Consider the following 21,996-nt stretch of genomic DNA (forward strand, 5'->3'; position numbering starts at 1 on the left):
TAATGGCAAAGGAAAAACAAACAGGAGGTAAGAACCCTCACGAAAACGTGAGATATGAAGCAAAAAAGTGAGGAGAATGAATGAGGATACCAAGAGAGGAGTATAACAGGCTAGTTCCTGGTTAATATTAAAAAAAAATTTTCAGAGGAGAGGCGACCCAAGAGAGTTCTGTTACACTACTTTTCTCAGAGTGCACGTTTCACATCAGACTACCTGAGGTTATAAAGACCCCTGAGGCAGGCCTTTGGGCCGAAACACGGCCGTGTCGGGTCATTTTTTTATGCGAATAAACATTTTTTTGGTATCCTCATTCATTCTCCTCACTTTTTTGCTTCATATCTATTGTTTAATGGCAACATGGATTCTCTGGTGGACTGTGAGGCTGTCCTCGATGACGCTTTTACCCCACACTTTCTATATGCAACTGTTTTAACTTCTGAATGGATTCTATGGTTCATTGCTAGATTTTCCTTCTGATGGACACTAGCACCACAGTCAGAACAAGCACTAATCTCTCATTTTGCAGAATGTTTTGATATTTTAAAATATCAGTGTTCCTGATTCTACAGCAGTTTGAACTCTGTTATCCTCTATGAATGCTTTCCTGTGACTGAAACTTTTCTTCTGGTCTGTATCCTAATGGCTTGATTTTGTGCGTTTTGCACTTGGACATTTTTTGTTTGAAAGTGGATCAAAAAACAAAACATCCAAATAACAAAACATTTTTCAAAACAGTATTTTCAAAAGGAAAAGTTAGACATTTTTGTTTGTTGAAAATGACCTTCTATCCTGTTCAAAGTTTGGATGTTTTTGTAAAACGTCCAAATTCAGACTTAGTCATCATATCGAAAATGCCCCTCTACATAGTAACATAGTAACATAGTAGATGACGGCAGAAAAAGACCTGCACAGTCCATCCAGTCTGCCCAACAAGATAACTCATATGTGCTAATTTTGTGTATACCCTACTTTGATTTGTACCTGTGTTCTTCAGGGCACAGACCGTATAAGTCTGCCCAGCACTATCCCCGCCTCCCAACCACCAGCCCCGCCTCCCACCACCGGCTCTGACACAGACCGTATAAGTCTGCCCAGCACTATCCCTGCCTCCCAACCACCAGTCCCGCTTCCCACCACCGGCTCTGGCCCCTCTATATCTACTTAATGTTGCATTAAAATTGTGTATAATATCTAATTTTAGCTATAACATAAAATATATGAAATTTAGGATGGCCTCAACCAATGATGCAGTTTCAGGGTAAAAAAAGGACATTCAAGTTGGACTTGCCCAACAAATGATAACAATATTTAAATTAATCCAATATTTTATTAATAATTCTACTTTTTTATAAGTATTTTCTACTGTTCCTTTCAGGCCTCAGCAGAATAATGTAGCACTTAGGGAAAAAGATACAACCCAGAAGGCCAGCACTGGAGGCCAGGATAGCAAATATCTCCACTGCCACCATGTACTTGCCCTTGGTGCTCAGGTACGTTGGGATGAAGGAGATCCAGACGCTGCAGAACACCAGCATGCTGAAGGTGATGTACTTGGCCTCATTGAACCTGTCAGGTAGATTTCTTGCTAAGAAAGCTATGATGAAGCTGACACCAGCCAGAAATCCCAGGTAACCCAGAACACAGTAAAATGCAAATATTGACCCTTCATTACATTCAGTTAGTATTGTTCCAATTTCTGATTTCATATTAAGATATGGGAACGGGGGAGCAGTGAACAACCAGGCAAGACACAGAACAGTTTGAATAAGGGAACAGAAAAGGACTACAGAAATTGAGATCCTGGAACCCATCCATTTCTGGAGCTTGCTTCCAGGCTTGGTGGCATGAAAGGCCATGACCACAGTAGTGGATTTTGCCAATATAGAGGAAAGAGCAATGGAGAAACTGATCCCAAAGGCAGTCTGTCGGAGAATACAGGTCATTTTGTCAGGGTGGCCGATGAATACCAAGGAACAGAGAAAGCAGAGCATGAGGGAGATGAGAAGAATGTAACTGAGGCCTCGGTTGTTGGCTTTCACTATGGGGGTGTCTTTGTAATGAATAAAGATCCCCAAAATGACAGTATTAATGAGAATTAAGAAAATACAGGTAAAAATCAAAGTTATCCCCAGAGGCTCTTGATAGGTCAGGAAGGATATCACTTTTGGGATGCAGGTATCTTTCTTCTGATTGGGCCATTGGTCCTCTGGGCATTTCGTACAAGTGTCTATATCTGAGAATGAAAAATATTGTTCCATTATCTCACAAATAGCATCAGTTATAGGACTGTAACTTTTCCTTTATAGTAAGGCTTGTCTCAAAATGAGACAGTAGCAAACATTAAACAAATAATGAACAATGAGCTTCCTGGAAATGAAATCATGCATTATCTCTTAGAAGTACTTGCACCTGAAATGGATGCTTTTAAAGGATTCCATACGCCTTATTTAATCGAGGTGTGATTAGTTTTGCTAGCGGTATCCAGCTCATATTTATGGATTAGGACATGTGAAGACCCAATTTTGAAAGAATATTGAGATTGCAATTGAGACGTCCAGATCAGGATATGCTCAGTTGTGTTGATGTTTTGGAAAAGGCAGGAGTGCATGCATATTTGCTGGCCCATGTTGGATCTTCAATGAAGGCTGAATATGGGCCGAATATGAGCCTTTCACATTAGAACATGAAATCACTCACCATTTTGACTGGAGACTTCTCCCTCTGGACAGGGAATACAGTCATAGCAGCAGACGGGCTCTCTTTCCCTGGTTAATTTCCTGAACCCAGGAGGGCAACTCGGGCTGCATCTGAACTCTGGAGGTGTCTGAGGATGGAGAAGAAACTGATTAACTTGAGGTAATACTGGATTATGACTTTTCTGTTTAAACATGAGACAATTTTCCCATTTAGTTTTTCAGCTCCTTGCCAAGCTACTCAGTAGAATATTGAGGTCTGTATGAGCTGTATTTTGTTTGGAAATATAAATAATATGAAATAGGTTTGATCTGGAATCAGTCATTCAGGCTGATTGGGGAACGTTTTGAGCAATGTTTCTTGCTGGTCACCCTAAATAGTTTGATTAAAAGTAGGAGAAAATACCCTGTTTCCTCAAATAACTCTGAATTCTCCATCCCCTTGTAAGACTTTGGCTATGAGAAAAGGACTTTTAGGTAGGGCCGTGCCAACACAGTAAGCGTGGTAAGCGCCGCAGGGGGGCGCCGCGCCGTCGAGCTGTATTAAAAAAAAATTACTCCTCCGCTCCAACCCCGATTCCCTGGTGCTTTAAATTTACCTCTCTCCGCCTCCGGCTCCGACGTCTGCGCAGTGTCAGTGAAAGAGCTGCCTGTCTGACGTCTCTCCACCAGCCTTCCCTTCGCTTGTTTGTTCCCTCTGTGTCCCGCCCTCAAGGAAATGACGTCAGAAGAAGGCGGGACACAGAGGGAACGAACGAGCGAAGGGAAGGCTGGTGGAGCGACGTCAGACAGGCAGCGCTTTCACTGACACTGTGCAGATGTCGGAGGCGGAGGCGGAGAGAGGTAAATTTAAAGCGCCAGGGAATCGGGGTTGGAGCAGAGGAGGCTCAGGCCAAACCCAGCCATTTCCTCCATCGCACCCCAGACGTGCCTTGGAGCCAGGCAGGTCCGGGAGGGGCACCAACTAATGGTCTGTAGGGGGGCGCCAGAGACCCTAGGCACGGCCCTGCTTTTAGGTGATGTCATTGTAGCCTACTTTTCTATCTCAAAGACTGAATATTTACCTCATGGATCTGCTCACCATTGGTTATTTACTGTATAAGTATTTTTGTTTCTTTAATCATATACCCAACACATTTATACAGAGTGAGTTTCATTCAGCAACATTAGGTATTTTTTGTTTAAACTTGTTGCTTCATCAAATGGATATATTTTGGCCAAATTTATCTTGACGTGAAGGATGCAGCAAGGGTGTTACAGGAGCAGGACCTAATGTTATACAGTTATCAATACTATTTATTTATTTATTGCATTTGTATCCCACATTTTCCCACCTTTTTGCAGGTTCAGTGTGGCTTACAATAAGAAATGAATGATGGAAGTACAATTTGTTACAGATTGGTTATGGATTACATTGTGCAGAATTATGCGAGACAATCGAAGTGTCGTTAAGGAGTGCAACAATGGAACACAAACATTGAACATTGGAAGGAGGCAATGGGAGCTTAAAGGGCAATACTAAGGCATAAAAACATATGGTATACATATTTCTGTGAGTAAAGGTATGAGTGATGTGGGATTACGGGGGATGAGAGTTCAGAAGTGGATTTATAGTGCATTAATAAACAGTAAGTGTGGATTTTATGTGTTTTGGCTCTTTCCGTAAATTTTTTCAAAAAGATGGGTCTTCAATAATCTGCGGAAGGAAGCTTGCTCGTGGATCGTTCTTAAGTTGCGTGGCAGTGTATTCCAAAACTGCGTGCTCATGTGAGAAAAGGTTGACGCATGTAGCGTCTTGTATTTCAAGCCCTTGCAATTGGGGAAGTGGAGGTTCGGGATGATCTTTTGGCGTTTCCTGGTGGTAAGTCTATTAGCTCAGACATGTAGGCTGGGGCTTCGCCATGGATGATTTTGTGGACTAATGTGCATACTTTAAAAGTGACGCGTTCCTTGAGTGGAAGCCAGTGCAGTTTCTCTCGTAATGGTTTTGCACTTTCATATTTTGGCTTTCCAAAGATGAGTCTGGCTGCCGTATTTTGGGCTGTTTGAAGTTTTCTCAGTGTTTGCTCTTTGCAACCTGCGTATAGTGAGTTGCAGTAGTCCAGGTGGCTGAGTACGAGGGATTGCACTAGGCTGCGAAAGACGGATCTTGGGAAGAATGGTCTTATCCTTTCCAATTTCCACATGTAGTAAAACATCTTTTTAGTTGTGTTGTTTGCGTGAGTTTCGAGTGTTAGGTGGCGGTCGATAGTGACTCCAAGGATTTTGAGCGTTTCTGAGATTGGAAGGTTTAGGTTTGGTGTGTTTATAGCGGTGAATTCCTTTGCGTTGTATTGGGAGGTGAGTATCAGGCATTGAGTTTTTTCAGCATTTAATTTCAGATGGAATGCATCTGCCCATGTGTTCATGATGTGTAGGCTTTTATTGATTTCGTTGAAGATTTCGTTAATGTCTTGTTTGAAAGGGATGTATATTGTCACGTCATCAGCATATATATAAGGGTTGAGGTTATGGTTTGATAGGAGTTTTGCCAGAGGGATCATCATTAGGTTGAAAATGGTTGGTGAGAGAGGTGATCCTTGTGGTACTCCACATTCAGGTGTCCATGCCTTAGACGTGGTTGAATTTGATGTGACTTGATACGAACGTTGGGTTAGGAACCCCTTGAACCAATTTAGGACATTTCCTCCAATGCCAAAGTATTCAAGTATGTGTAATAGGATTCCGTGGTCTACCATATCGAAGGCACTTGACATGTCAAATTGTAGGAGGAGTATATTGTTGCCGGTCGCAATTATTTGTTTAAATTTAGTCATAAGGGTGACTAATATTGTTTCTGTGCTATGATTTGACCGGAATCCTGATTGGGCATCATGCAATATTGAGTGTTTGTTTAGATAGTTAGTGAGTTGTTTAGTTACCATTCCTTCGGTTATTTTGGTTATTAGTGGTACGGATGCTACTGGCCTGTAATTGGTTAATTCACTCGTGCTTTTCTTTGTATCTTTAGGTATTGGGGTAAGTAAGATTTTTCCTTTTTCTTTTGGGAAAAGTCCGTTTTGTAGCATGAAGTTTACATGGTTCGTTGGGTCTATTTTGAATTGTTGAGGAGCAGATTTCATGAGGTTGTTTGGGCACGTGTCTAGTTTGCAGTGGGATTTGGCATATCTTTTGAGAGTTTCAGAGATGAGGTCTTCTGATAGTATTTCGAATTCGGTCCAGGTTCTGTCTGGTGGGTGTATTCCTTCTTCTGGATCTAGACAATCTAAGAGTGTGGCGTACTCAATAGAGCTAGCGGGTATTTTGAGTCGTAGTTGTATAATTTTCTCCTTGAAGTATTTCGCAAGGTTGTCAACATCTGGTATATCTTTGCCGTTGTTTGTAACTGGTGTGGTGTCTAACAGTTTGTTCACAAGGTTGAAGAGTTTATGTGTGTCTTTGTAGTTTGGTCCTATTATTGTTTTGTAGTGTAGTCTTTTGGTCTGTTTTATGGTGTATTTGTATTTTCTCCAAAGTGATTTCTAGGTGTTTAGTGTCTGTTCGTCTTTCTTTTTGTTCCATTCTTGTTCTAGTTTCCTGACTTGTGTTTTAAGTTTTTTCAGCTCTTCGGTGAACCATGGATTTGCTTTTTTCCTGTGAGATGTTCTGGTTTGGATTGGGGCGATTTTGTCTAATGTTGTTGTACATAGATCGTCCCATTCTTGGAGGAATTGGATGGTGTCAGCGTTTGTTGACCATTCGTTCAGGTAGATCTATTGCCAGATAACTCACTCATTGATATTAAATTACACTGCAGAAATAGCAGGTCTAAATTTAACACAAGACTATCTTGACTTCAGGAAGCAGGTGAAAACTTGGCTCTTCAAGAAGTCCTTTAATGGAAGAAATATCCAGGGCTTTTTTCACGCCATTACGCACCGGTACAGCGTACTGGCACATTTTTTTACCCCGGTGAGTCCTGCACCCTTCCTCTCACTCCCCTTCTTTTTTTATGGACTCAGCAGCGCGAACGGTGCAGCAATTGAGAGAGCCTGGCAGCGTCGGAGCTTCCCTCTGCGAGTCCCGCCTATGTGGAAACAGGAAGTTGAAACAAAGTAGGCAGGACTCGCAGAGAGAAGCTCCGACGCTGGCAGCCTTTCTTTATCGCTTCACTGGCTAGCAGGCAGTGGAGAAGGAGGATGGGCTGAGGAAGAAGAATTGCTGGACATGGATGAGAGGGGAGGGCAGGGAAGAGAGGAGAATCGCTGGACATGGATGGGTGGGGAGGGCAGGGCAGAGAGAATTGCTGGACATGGATGGGAGGAGAGGGGAGGGCAGGGAGAGAAGAGAATCGCTGGAAATGGATGGGAGGGTAGGGCAAAAAGGAGAATTGCTGGACATGAATGGGAGGGGAGGGCAGGGAAGAGAGAATTGCTGGACATAGAATTACTGGACATGGATAGGAGGGGAGGGCAGGGGGAGAGGAGAATTGCTGGACATGGATGAGAGGAGAGAGCAGGGCAGAGAGAAGAATCGCTGGGCATGGATGGGAGGGGAGGGCAGAAGAGAGAATTGCTGGACATGGATGGGAGGGGAGGCAGGGCAGAGAGAATTACTGGACATGGATAGGAGGATAGAGCAGGGGAGAGAGGAGAATTGCTGGACATGGATGAGAGGGGAGGACAGGGCAGAGAGGAGAATTGCTGGACATAGATGGCAGGGGAGGACAGGGGGCAGAGGAGAATCGCTGGGCATGGGAGGGGAGGGGAGGGGTGAGAGGAGACATGCTGGACATGGATGGAGGGGAGAGTACAGGAAGGCAATGCACATGGATGGGAGGGGAGGGTAGGGGAGAGAGGAGAAATGCTGGACATGAATGGGAGGGGAGGGCAGGGAAGAGAGAATTGCTGGACATGGATGGGAGGGGAGGGCAGGGAAGAGAGAATTGCTGGACATGGATGGGAGGAGAGGGGAGGGCAGGGAGAGAGGAGAATCGCTGGAAATGGATGGGAGGGCAGGACAAAAAGGAGAATTGCTGGACATGAATGGGAGGGGAGGGCAGGGAAGAGAGAATTGCTGGACATAGAATTACTGGACATGGATAGGAGGGGAGGGCAGGGGGAGAGGAGAATTGCTGGACATGGATGAGAGGAGAGAGCAGGGCAGAGAGAAGAATCGCTGGGCATGGATGGGAGGATAGGGCAGGGAAGAGAGAATTGCTGGACATGGAGGGGAGGGCAGAAGAGAGAATTGCTGGACATGGATGGGAGGGGAGGCAGGGAAGAGAGAATTACTGGACATGGATGGGAGGAGAGGCAGGGAAGAGAGAATTACTGGACATGGATAGGAGGATAGAGCAGGGGAGAGAGGAGAATTGCTGGACATGGATGAGAAGGGAGGACAGGGCAGAGAGGAGAATCGCTGGACATAGATGGCAGGGGAGGACAGGGGGCAGAGGAGAATCCCTGGGCATGGGAGGGGAGGGGAGGGGTGAGAGGAGACATGCTGGACATGGATGGAGGGGAGAGGACAGGAAGGCGATGCATATGGATGGGAGGGGAGGGTAGGGGAGAGAGGAGAAATGCTGGAAATGGATGGAGAGGAGAGCAGGAGATAGAGGAGAATTGCTGTACATTGATTTGATGCACGACTTGACATTTACAGAATATTAGCTTAGTGTACATTCTACACTTAACTTTGGGTGTGCATTTATACCTAATAAAGTCTGATGTAAATGCTGGCACCCAACTGATGGCAGTTAGGCGTACAAATGCAGATACTCTATCAAATCACATGCAATTTATAGGAATGCCCCTCACTTGTTCCTGCCATGGCCAGGTTCCCATTTGCAGTTCTGCACTAAGGGGTATAAGGAGAAATGAGAGCAGTGAGGTAAAAGGGTGGGGGGGGGGGGTGGAGAATGTGCTAAACTGAAAGGTCTTAAATTCCAGAGCGAAGAGCTTAAATTGAATTTAAATCTGACCTCATTGAATGTGCTCTCCCACATAATCGCCTCTTCATAGATGGTAAATTCCTGCTCTGGAGGAGCATAAGGGTTATAACTTCCAACAATTTCTTTAATCCGTGACCCATCGGGTAGAATGACAACATTTATAATATCATATCCAATGGCGAGATCACCATTCTCATCAAACAAGATTTCCTCACCCAGAACGTTCTTAAAGTGGAGGTTCTTCAGATAATGATGAAGCTAATGAAAACGAGAAACATTTGTATTAGTGAAGCTCACTGCAGGTATAAACTCCTAACTTTAAGTACATACAATCTGATCCTGATTTTAAGAACATGTTTTCATTTTGAAGAAACATTAGGGTGGAGCTTATTTTTGAAGTTTATAAAAAAATTACCTTCTTACCCCATAATTATGGTTATATATATTAAGAAATATTTCAGGCAAAACATCAGTTAAATCAGTGAACATTTACTGGTAGTTCAACATCAAATAGTAATAATTCCGCAATCCACATATGGCATTCTTGAATATGGCCAAAATAACTTTGCCTAGAGAAATTTTTAAAAAAAGGACACGACTACTCAAAGATGAACTTTAAACAACTAAACCTCAACTGCCCAGGGCTGATTTCAAATACCCAACATGAAATAACATTACACAAACCCTAAAAGGGCTTCTCTCATCAGCCCAATACAATGAGATGTAAAACTAATAGTGAGAAACAACTCTCCAAAAAAAGGGGAGAGAAAAAATTATTATTGAAAAAAGCTACCCCACACTTTCATGCAAAAATGCAAAACTTAGAAGCATCCTCTTTATTTAATCTCATAATGTATGCACATGGTATATATATATATATATATATATATATATATATATATATATATATATATATACCATGATCTGTTCCATATATATTATGTTCCATGTATGTTACCATGTATGTATGCACCTTAACGCAATACCATTTGTATTTCTGCTACCCGGAAATGGTAACCGCCATTATGGCAAATGTAAGCCACATTGAGCCTGCAAATTGGTGGGAAAATGTGGGATACAAATGCTACAAATAAATAAATAAACAAACATTCTATTAGCAAACATAGTTCCACAGTTCCAGAGGATAGATAGGCATGCCCCAAAAATAACTTATCTGATGAAGTATCTTATCATGCAGAACCCTTATTTTATCATCCTCACTTTAATATTCCCTTATCTCTTATTTGTCTTGTTTGTCTGTCCTAATTAGATTTAAAGCTCAGTCGAGCAGGGACTGTCTCTTCATGTTCAAGTGTACAGCGCTGCGTATATCTAGTAGCGCTATAGAAATGATGATTAGTAGTAGTAGTCCTCAAAGCTTTTCTTTTCTCCCAGCCTTTTAGCACAATAGTAGGCAGCCAGAGACAGAGCCCATACCCCGGATAAGGGCCCCCCAAATTTAAGCATTTTCAGCTGGGTTAATACCAACACATAATATCCAGATCTAATTCAACTCATAGCAATCAGTATTTTGAAAAACCCTGAGAGCCGCAGGATAAATATTGCTCATGTATTTTTTATATCTGCTTTTATCTTTGTAATTAGCTGCATGTCTGTAATGTTGGACATGAAGCATCTGTTTAATAGTTAAAAGACTTGATATGCCACCCTTCTGCAAATAGTTAAAAGACTTGATATGCCACCCTATCTGAACCTCCACCCCCCTTCAGCTTATTCTGAGTATTTCTGTACCAAAAAAAAATAAAAAATCTGTTGTTATTATTATGGCTCCAGTACACCTGCTGTTCCTGGCACTATCCTTTCCCAATCTGTTTCTCCTTACGAAACCACTTCCCCCTTTTTCACAACTCTCAACCTTCAACACTTCCTTCCTTCCATTACCCCCTCGCCTTTCTACCTGAATACATCTCGCCTTCATCGCTGTCATCATACCTCTCCTACTGTCCTACTCCTTCTCCTGCTGTCCGCTGGTGACATTAATCCCAATCCTGGTCCCCCACATCAGTCCTCATCCTATTCGTGTAGGCCTTACCGTGATACCTCCAATCTTATTTCTATTCCTCTTCCCCAATAATTGGACCTGAAGTTAAGTTTAAAATAAACAAAATTTTATAATATTCAAACAAATAATAATAACAAAATTCCACATTAAAAATGACTCTAAAAATGACTCGACACAACGTTGTGTTTCGGCCGGATGGCCTACATCAGGAGTCTTGTGGCTAGTGACAATGATAAAATATGATCATCAAGTGACGTGATGAAGAGAACTCAAGTCACGAATGAGAAAAGTGCAGACAAGGATTTTAAAATGGTCTTTAAAAAGACCATTTGTTAAATGATCCGTCTGACGCTGCACGTCACTTGATGATCATATTTTATCATTGTCACTAGCCACAAGACTCCTGATGAAGGCCATCTGGCCAAAACATAACGTTGTGTCGAGTCATTTTTAGAGTCATTTTTAATGTGGAATTTTGTTATTATTATTTGTTTGAATATTATTACATTTTGTTTATTTTAAACTTTAACTTCAGGTCCAATTATTGGATAGCCTGGCTCATATTCCCACCTTTTTGTTTCTACTTTACGTGCCGTTGGATCTATTGAGTTCTCCACATACGTGGATTCTCTTTATTCCTCTTCACCCCCCTTCTTCTCTACCCTTCTGTTGTGCTCTATGGAACACCCGCTCTGTCTGCAACAAACTCTCCTTCATCCATGACCTCTTTATCTCTCATACCCTTCATCTGCTTGCCCTAGCTGAAACCTGGCTTTACCCTGAAGACTCTGATTCAGTTGCAGCCCTATGTCATGGAGGTTATCTCTTCTCCCATACTCCTCGCTCGGTTGGCCGTGGAGGCGGTGTCGGACTACTACTCTCACCCTCCTGTAGATTTCAACCCATTCTTCCACCTCAGTCTCACTGCTTTTCTTCCTTTGAAGTCCACTCGATCCGTCTATTCGCTCCTCTACCTCTCCGGGTAGCAGTCATTTATCGACCCCCTGCTAAATCCCCCTCTTCCTTTCTCACTGGCTTTGATGCCTGGCTCTCCTTCTTTCTTGAACCTTCATCTCCTTCCCTCATTCTTGGGGATTTTAACTTTCATGCTAATGACCCCTCTGACTCTTATGCTTCTCAATTCCTTGCCTTAACATCCTCCTTCAAACTTCAACTGTGCTCCACCGCCCCTACTCACCAGAATGGCCACTGTCTTGATCTTGTACTCTTCTCCAACTGCTCACCCTCCAATTTCCTTGCCTCAGCTCTCCCCCTATCTGACCATCATCTTATAACTTTCACACTTCAACACTCTCCTCCCCAATCCTGTCCTATTCTAACCTACACATTTAGGAATCTACAGGCTATTAACCCTTGTACCCTGTCCTCCAGTATCTCAAATCTTTTCTCTACTGCTATGTCAACCAAGTCCGTCAATGAGGCTGTCTCTTCCTATAATACTATTCTGTCATCTGCTCTGGACACTCTTGCTCCTCCCGTGTCTCGTCCCATTAAACGTACCAAACCCCAACCTTGCCTGACCCCTACTATCCGCTACCTACGCTCTTTTGCCCGCTCTGCTGAACGCCTTTGGCTTAAATCTCGTGCCCTTGCTGACTTCATACACTTCAAATTCTTGCTGATCTCCTTCCAATCTGCTCTCCAACTTGCCAAACAGGACTATTACATCCATTTGACTAACTCTATTGGATCAAACCCTAGACATCTCTTTGCCATGTTAAACTCTCTCCTCAAAGTGCCTTCTCCTCCAACTCCCCCCTCACTTTCTCCCCAGACTCTGGCTGATTACTTTCATGATAAGGTTCACAAGATTAAACTTGAATTCACAACCAGTTTTCCTCCACCCCTTCTCCCCTTAGTCCATTCTCTCAACCCTCTTACCCCTGCCTCCTTTTCTTCCTTTTCCGAAATCACTGAAGAAGAAACTTTACTTCTTCTTTCATCCTCAAAACTAACCACCTGCTCCACTGACCCTATTCCCACTCATCTACTCAACACTCTCTCTCCTGCGGTCACCCCTTTCTTCTGTCATATCCTCAATCTGTCACTTTCCACTGTGACTGTCCCTGATGCCTTCAAACATGCCGTAGTCACCCCACTCTTCAAAACACCTTCTCTGGATCCTTCCTCTCCTTCCAACTAACGCCCCATCTCCCTCCTCCCTTTCTTATCCAAGAAATGTGCTGTCCACCATCGCTGCCTCAACTTTCTTTCTTCTCATCCTATTCTTGATCCACTCCAATCTGGCTTTTGTCCCCTTCATTCAACTGAAACAGCACTTACTAAAGTCTCCAATGATCTATTCCTGACTAAATCCAAAGGGCTCAATTCTATCCTCCTCCTTCTCAATCTTTCTGCTGCTTTTGATACTGTTGATCAAACCCTACTCCTTGACACGCTGTCCTCACTTGGATTTCAGAATTCTGTTCTCTCATGGTTTTCTTCTTATCTCTCACAGCGTAATTTTAGTGTATACTCTGGTGGATCCTTCTCTTCCTCTATCCCGCTGTCAGTGGGCGTACCTCAAGGATCCATCTTAGGACCTCTCCTTTTCTCCATCTATACTTCCTCCCTTGGTGCTCTGATCTCTTCCCATGGTTTTTAGTATCACCTTTACGCTGATGACTCCCAGATCTACCTCTCCACACCAGAAATCTTGGCAGAAATCCAGTCCAAGGCATCTGCCTGCCTCTCTGACATTGCTACCTGGATGTCTCACCGCCACCTGAAGCTCAATATGTCCAAAACTGAGCTCCTTATCTTCCCACCTAAACCAACCTCTCCCCTTCCCCCATTCTCTATTTCTGTCAACAACATGCTCATTCTTCCTGTCTCATCTGCTCGTAACCTTGGGATCATCTTCGACTCCTCCCTCTCCTTCTCTGCACATATTCAACAGATTGCTAAAACCTGTCGTTTCTTCCTTTATAATATCGCCAAAATTTGACTTTCCTTTCTGAACACGCTATCAGAACCCTCATCCATACTCTCATCACCTCTCGCTTAGATTACTGCAACTTGCTTCTCACAGGTCTTCCATTCAGCCACCTCTCTCCTCTTCAATCTGTTCAAAATTCTGCTGCACGACTAATATTTCACAAAAGTCGTTATGCCCATGTCAGCCCTCTCCTTAAGTCACTGTACTGGCTCCCTATGCACTTATAAGTCAATAAGCTCCTCTTATTGACTTATAAGTGCATTCACTCTGCAGCCCCTCACTACCTCTCCACCCTCATCTCTCCCTACACTCCTTCCCAGGAACTCCGTTCACTAGGCAAATCTCTCCTAATTGCACCCTTCTCCTCCATCGCTAACTCCAGGCTCCGTTCCTTTTATCTCGCCACACCTTATGCCTGGAATAGGCTTCCTGAGCCGTTACGTCTAGCTCCATCCCTGGCCGCCTTCAAATCTGGACTTAAGGCCTACCTGTTTGATGCTGCTTTTGACTCCTAACTTGTCACTTGCTCGTAACCTTTATCTTGTCTTCCTCTCTTCAATAGTCCCTGTCCCTATGTGTCCTTCTGTCTGTCCTACCCTTATCCTTATTGGTCCTGTCTGTATGTCCTGATTTAGATTGTAAGCTCTTTTGAGCAGGGACTGTCTTTTCTTCATGTTCAATTGTGAAGCGCTGCGTAGGACTGGTAGCGCTGTAGAAATGATTTATAGTAGTAGTGTGTATATATACTATATATATATATATAGTGAAGGATCCCTCCGCTCCTCTCAGGAAAACTATGGCCTCCGGCCCAAGTTTGATATATGATATTCCACTGAGATACAGCTCCCTGTAATCCTCCAGGTGTATCCTCTGACCTGAGGTACGTCAGCAGTACTACTCCAGCACAGTTTCAGAAATATCCACCAGGGAAATAATCCCAGCGGTTTCAGGAGGAGGTAATCTAGGTACTGGAACTGAGTATCAGATGGCCTAACATAATATCCAGGTCCTCATAGGCCACCAAAATTTAAGCATTTTCAGCTGGGTTAATCCCAACACATAATATCCAGATCTAATTCAACTCATAGCAATCAGTATTTTGAAAAAACCTGACAGCCGCAGAATAAATATTGCTCGTGTAGTTTTTATATGTGCTTTTATCTTTGTAATTAGCTGCATGTCTGTAATGTTGGACATGAAGCGTCTGTTTAATAGTTAAAAGACTTGATATACCACCTTTCTGCAATGAGTCAAAGTGGTTTACAATGTAAAAATTAATAAATAAATATATATATATTGTGAGCTGGTCACCCTTCCAGACTCCAGCCAGAACTGACTAGCTTCGTCTTCACACAGGATCACTAGCCATCTCAGTAACTCACAGGATTCTGTCTCCTACCCTGGGGAGCTTTCTGCATCCTCTTCTCCCTTCACAAAACGCTCATCAACACCAGCCTTCTTGTAATTAAGGGTTTTATTAATGTCTTTAATGTAAACATTTCTTCAAGTCAAACATAACAAAAAAGGCCCTTTACTCAGAGCTTGCTACTTAAATCCCTTCTCAACCTTAAGACAGTTCCTTAAACTCCAACAGTTAAACACAAGCATCTACTTTCCTTCTCAGCTGTCACCTTTTTCAGAGAGAGCTTCCCCAGTGTTTCCATCTACCTCCTACAGCTTTCCACCACTCTCTTAATAAAGCTGCCTGCAACCCTCTCACACCTGGTTCAATTTCCTAATCAACTGCTGGCTTCTCATTCTCCTGCCTAGAGTCCTTCCCCTGACTCTGATTCCCTTGCTGTTGCAGTGCATTCTGGACCTTGTAGTTCCCTGCCTCTTCACTATATATATATATATATATATATATATATATTAGTAAAACAGGCCCATTTCTGACACAAATGAAATGGGCGCTAACAAGGTTTTCCTCAGAGTGTGTATGTTTCAGAGAGAGAGAGTGTGTATGTGAGAGAGTGTATGTGTGAGAGAGAAAGTGTATGTGAGAGACGGAGTGTGTGTGTGAGTGAGAGAGAGAGAGAATGAGTGAGAGACAGACAGTAATCAAACATATAAATTGCGAGTGACCGTACTCACCCGCAAATGCGCAGTAGAGACCGAACCTTCAAGGAGCAACACTCCAAACCCCGCCTCCACCAGCAGCTCCTGTACTGAACGTAATGCAGCCAATAGGGAGGGAAGGAGGGGGCGTGGAAATCGAAGGAGGACGTAATGCAGCCAATAGGGAGGGAAGGAGGGGGCGTGGAAATCGTAGGAGGACGTAATGCAGCCAATAGGGAGGGGAGGGGGCGTGGAAAATGAAGGAGGACGTAATGCAGCCAATAGGGAGGGAAGGAGGGGGCGTGGAAATCGGAGGAGGACGTAATGCAGCCAATAGGGAGGGAAGGAGGGGGCGTGGAAATTGGAGGAGGACGTAATGCAGCCAATAGGGAGGGGAGGGGGCGTGGAAAACGGAGGAAGATGTAATGCAGCCAATAGGGAGGGGGCGTGGAAATCGGAGGAGGACGTAATGCAGCCAATAGGGAGGGGCGTGGAAATTGAAGGAGGACGTAATGCAGCCAATAGGGAGGGAAGGAGGGGGCGTGGACATCGGTGGGGGAGGGAGGGAGGATGGAGAAGAGAACCACCATGTACAAGGGCACAGCAGGAACGACGAAGTGACCGAGGCAACAAAAAAACCCGCAGCAGAAACCAAGCAGGGATCAAAAACGTTCTGGGGCCAACAGAAAAAGGTAAACAGGTACATTCACTCCCAGCACACACACACACACAAGTCCTGCTTTGCAGCATGAAGCACAGACATAGCTGTCCCGCCCCTTTGGCTCACTGAACAGCAGGAGTCAGCAGAAGGGGCAGAACAACAACAACAACATGTATGGGGGGAGGGAGACCGGCACAAGACTGAAAAAACGAGCCTGCCTTTCAAACTGCTTTAACAACTGCCTAAAAGGAGACACTGAACCTCCACTGACACACAGCTCCAACAACTGACTACAAGGAGACACAACCTCCACTGACACACAGCTCCAACAACTGACTACAAGGAGACACTGAACCTCTACCGCCACACAGCTCCAACAACTGACTACAAGGAGACACTGAACCTCCACCGCCACACAGCTCCAACAACTGACTACAAGGAGACATTGAACCTCCACCGCCACACAGCTCCAACAACTGACTACAAGGAGACACTGAACCTCCACTGCCACACAACTCCAACAACTGACTACAAGGAGACACTGAACCTCCACTGCCACACAACTCCAACAACTGACTACAAGGAGACACTGAACCTCCACTGCCACACAGCTCCAACAACTGACTACAAGGAGACACTGAACCTCCACCGCCACACACCTCCAACAACTGACTACAAGGAGACACTGAACCTCCACTGCCACACAACTCCAACAACTGACTACAAGGAGACACTGAACCTCCACTGCCACACAACTCCAACAACTGACTACAAGGAGACACTGAACCTCCACTGCCACACAGCTCCAACAACTGACTACAAGGAGACACTGAACCTCCACCGCCACACAGCTCTAACAACTGATTACAAGAGACACTGAACCTCCACTGACACACAGCTCCAACAACTGACTACAAGGAGACACTGAACCTCCACCGCCACACAGCTCCAACAACTGACTACAAGGAGACACTGAACCTCCACTGACACACAGCTCCAACAACTGACTACAAGGAGACACTGAACCTCCACTGACACACAGCTCCAACAACTAACTACAAGGAGACACTGAACCTCCACTGCCACACAGCTCCAACAACTGACTACAAGGAGACACTGAACCTCCACTGCCACACTGCTCCAACAACTGACTACAAGGAGACACTGAACCTCCACTGCCACAAAGCTCCAACAACTGACTACAAGGAGACACTGAACCTCCACTGCCACAAAGCTCCAACAACTGACTACAAGGAGACACTGAACCTCCACTGCCACACAGCTCCAACAACTGCCCTACAAGGAGACACTGAACCTCCACTGCCACACAGCTCCAACAATTGACTACAAGGAGACACTGAACCTCCACTGCCACACAGCTGCAACAACTGACTACAAGGAGACACTGAACCTCCACTGCCACACACTTCCAACAACTGACTACAAGGAGACACTGAGCCTCCACTGACACACAGCTCCAACAACTGACTACAAGGAGACACTGAACCTCCACTGACACACAGTTCCAACAACTGACTACAAGGAGACACTGAGCCTCCACTGACACACAGCTCCAACAGCTGCCTACAAGGAGACACTGAACCTCCACTGAGACAGGGAGTACTAATAGCTCACAAGCACTCTCTCTCTCACACACTCTCATTCATTTACTCACTCACTCACACACACAGAGACACCCAAGCACACACACACTAGCTGCTCACTTTCACACTCACTGTCTCTTTGGGAGGGCAGGGAACAGAGGACGGTGACTTGACATGGGGTGAGGGAAGAGGACAGAGGAGGGTTGCTGGACATGGGGGGAGGATAGGGGACAGAGCAGACTTGCTACACATGGAGGTGAAATTTAAAAAACTTGCCCGTTTTAACGGGCTTAATGGCTAGTATATATATATATAAGGAATGTGAGCATATAAAATTCACTGCATGCTGCTTCCCTTTCACACTGTGCAATCATATACGATCACTTTTTTCTGAAAATACCACTTTTCTAACATAGAGTATTACCTTCCATGATAGAAAATCTAAAAATCGCTCACTTTCTCCACTCCACTGGGCAGTATTTCTAGAACCAGAAGTGATCAAGTCATGCAGAGCATGTGCCAGGCCGTACACAGCATTGTAGACATTATAACTATCCCCAGAGTTTATAGAGTCACAGAGTAAGAGGTTTAAAAATGTTTCATCACTGCTGCAGGATCTTTGGATGCTCTTGGGACACTGGTTGTTACACAGGTCCTTCCACCACATCTCTATGAATGAATCATTTGGAAATATGGCAGTATTCACCTCACGGACAAACCTGTGAAAGCTTGGAATAGTCTTCTTTGTGACAGCAAAAGCTAAGGTATTTTTCCTATCAACACTGTATGAGGGAAAGAAAAATCCCCATTCTTCTGTGATGATCCAGACTTTTCCAGGTGCATCCCAAATGGGTGTGTGTCTTATAATCTCTCTGTAGTCTTTATTACAATACAAAATAATCACTTTAGTTGAATATGTACTGAAGGTGTTATAAATATCTATATTTTGAAGCCTGAATGAACGGGCCTGACGTAAGGTTTCAATGAATTCAATGCAACCTCCACTCTGCTCAATTCCTTCTCTCAGGATCTGCACAGCCCTCATGCTGTTTTCATCATCAAATGCAAGGATACCAACCCAGGTCCAGCCAAAATACTTTAATAGTTTGACTATCCCAGCACAGATGTGCAGCTCACTGGGGACAGTCCGGTAGAAATAAGGAAACTTAGCCATGTCGCTCATGAGAACATTTCCTGAGGTGTAACTGATCTGCTGAAAATAAAAGACTGAATTTATCAGAATCTTTGTCATGAAAAGATCACATTTCATTCACATATCAAATACTTAGAGCATAGTAATATGTAATTTATCTTAAAAATCAAACATGGTACCAGAAGATTGGAGGGTGGCCAATGTAACGGTGATTTTTAAAAGAGTTCCAGAACTGATCCGGGAAATTACAGATGTCAGTGCTGGGTAAATGGTAGAAACTATTGTAAAGAACAAAATTACAGAGCATATACATAAGCATGGATTAATGAGACAAAGACGGGCATTTTTGATATGACATCTAAGTCCAACTTTGGATGTTTTGCTAAAAATGTCTTAAGTAAAGGAGTGTGGTAGCCGTGTTAGTCCACTCTTAAGGTTATCAATAGAAATCAAACAAAATAAAACATGGAAAAGAAAATAAGATGATACCTTTTTTATTGGACATAACTTAATACATTTCTTGATTAGCTTTCGAAGGTTGCCCTTCTTCGTCAGATCGGAAATAAGCAAATGTGCTAGCTGACAGTGTATATAAGTGAAAACATTCAAGCATTACTATGACAGTCTGACAGGGTGGGAGGAGGGGGGTAGGTAGGAAGTATGCATGGGGACATCAAAGCATATCATTGATATTCTAACAGGGTGGGTGTGGATAGGTGAGGAGAGGGTGATCAACAGAGACATACAGCTTTATGATTTATAATGGGCTAGGAACCCCAGATCCTTGTTAAGTCCTTTCTGTTGGGTGTTAAAATATTCAATCATTCTGACTTCAAAGGTCTTACGTTCTTGTATGGTTTTAAAGTTACCTTTCAGTATTCTCACTGTGAAATCACCCCACCCCTTACCTATCCACACCCATCCTGTTAGAATATCAATGATATGCTTTGATGTCCCCATGCATACTTCCGACCCACCCCCATCCTCCCACCCTGTCAGACTGTCATAGTAATGCTTGAATGTTTTCACTTATATACACTGTCAGCTAGCACATTTGCTTATTTCCGATCTGACGAAGAAGGGCAACCTTCGAAAGCTAAAAATGTCTGAAATTCAAGTGGGGAATATAGACATTTTCAAAACAGAAAAAGTCTATTTTTTCACAAATAGCTATTTGCTAGATGTGTTTATCTTTTTGGTTTATTTTTGGGGAAAAAATGTCCAAATGGAAAAACTCAGAAAATCAAGCCAATGGGATGTCGAAAGAGCCAGTATTCTTAATAGACTGGACACACAGACATCCCAGGAGAGCAAAGGGACACACTAGGGCTCACTGCAGTTGACTTCAAATAAATGCTACCAGGCACACATCTCACTGTTGCTCCCTTATCTTGTCTGCTGAGTCCCCCAAAACCTACCACCCCCAACTGTACACCACTATAATAGCCTTTATGGCTGAAGGGGACACATACGTGGGTATAGTGGTTTTGGAGGGCTCACAGTTTCCACCGCAAGTGTAACAGGTAGGGGGAGATATGGGCCTGGTTTCACCTGTCTGCAGTGCACTGCATCCACCACTAGACTACTCCAGGGACCTGCATTTAACATCTGAGGCTGGCATAGAGACTAGTAAGCAATGTTTTTAATCACATTTTTTGGAGGGAGGGGATTAGTGACCACTGGGGGAGTAAGGGAAGGTTATCTCTGATTTCCTCCAGTGGTTATCTGGTCATTTAGGGCACTTTTGTGGTTTATTCATTAATAAAACAGGTCTAGACCAAAACGTCCAACTTACAGCCCTGGATGTTTTTGTTTTTCTCCATTATGGCAGAAAAATGTCCAGGTGTTAGGAAGGCCCAGATCCCATTCTTAGCTCGCCCCTGACATGCCCCCCTTGTGATAACAATGCACTTCTGACAGACTTCATACAAAAACATCTAAAAACTGGTTTTGAAAATAGCACTTTGGATGTTTTTGTGAGAAAAATGGCCAAATACAGACATGCCACTTTTTGAATATTTTTCTCTTTTGAAGATGAGCCCCAAAGCCAACATGGATTTAGTGAAGGGAAATCTTACCTTACCAATCAGAGCCAATGGTGGGAGGCGGGACTGGAGGTTGGGAGGCAGGGATAGCGCTGGGCAGACTTATACGGTCTGTGCCAGAGCCGGTGGTGGGAGGCGGGGATAGTGCTGGGCAGACTTATACGGTCTATGCCAGAGCCGGTGGTTGGGAGGCGGGGCTAGTGCTGGGCAGACTTATACGGTCTGTGCCCTGAAGAGCACAGGTACAAATCAAAGTAGGGTATACACAAAAGTAGCACACATGAGTTGTCTTGTTGGGCAGACTGGATGGACCGTGCAGGTCTTTTTCTTCCGTCATCTACTATGTTACTACATTTCTTTGAAGGGGTGAACAAACGTGTATCAAGGTGAGCTGGTCGATATTGTATATCTGGATTTTCAAAAGGCATTTGACAAAGTACCTCATAGTAGTAGTAGTAGTAGTAGTAGTAGTAGTAGTAGTAATGAAAGAATCCAGAGGAAATCAGAAAGTCGTGGGATAGGAGATAGTGTTCTATTGTGGATTAAAAACCGTTTAAATGATAGAAAAGAGAGAATAGGGTTAAATGGTCAGTATTGTCAATGGAGAAGGGTTGATAGTGGGGTTCGCCAGGGGTCTGTGCTGGGACCGCTGCTTTTTAACATATTTAAAAATGATCTAGATATGGGAATAACTAGTGAGGTAATTCAATTTCCTCACAACACAAAGTTATTCAAAGTTGTTAAATCTCAAGAGAATAGTGAAAAATTGGAAGAGGACCTTACGAGAATGGAAGACTGGGCATCCAAATGGCAGATGACGTTTAATGTGAACAAGTGCAAAGTGATGCATGTGGGAAAGAGGAACCCG

The 21,996-nt window shown here is 43.8% G+C and overlaps 1 protein-coding gene across 1 annotated transcript; it reads right to left on the reverse strand.

The window, feature by feature from the left end:
* Positions 1-1,346: 1,346 nt before the first annotated feature.
* Positions 1,347-19,104, reverse strand: LOC115464485 (vomeronasal type-2 receptor 26-like). The gene is made up of 4 exons (XM_030194857.1): positions 18,355-19,104; positions 8,656-8,883; positions 2,698-2,824; positions 1,347-2,233 (listed from the first exon to the last, which is right to left on the reverse strand). The coding sequence occupies exons 1-4, from the start codon at positions 19,102-19,104 to the stop codon at positions 1,347-1,349; spliced, it is 1,992 nt and encodes a 663-aa protein (XP_030050717.1).
* Positions 19,105-21,996: the final 2,892 nt, after the last annotated feature.

This window comes from Microcaecilia unicolor, chromosome 3 (assembly GCF_901765095.1).
Source record: "Microcaecilia unicolor chromosome 3, aMicUni1.1, whole genome shotgun sequence".
Lineage (NCBI taxonomy): Eukaryota > Metazoa > Chordata > Amphibia > Gymnophiona > Siphonopidae > Microcaecilia > Microcaecilia unicolor.

Coding starts and splice junctions, on each gene's coding strand:
- LOC115464485 (XM_030194857.1), bottom strand. CDS start 19,104: ATGGCTAAGTTTCCTTATTTCTACCGGACTGTCCCCAGTGAGCTGCAC. Junction 8,884..18,354: donor TAGATTTTCTATCATGGAAG/GTAATACTCTAT, acceptor CGTTTTCATTAG/CTTCATCATTATCTGAAGAA. Junction 2,234..2,697: donor AGAAGTCTCCAGTCAAAATG/GTGAGTGATTTC, acceptor TTTCATTCTCAG/ATATAGACACTTGTACGAAA.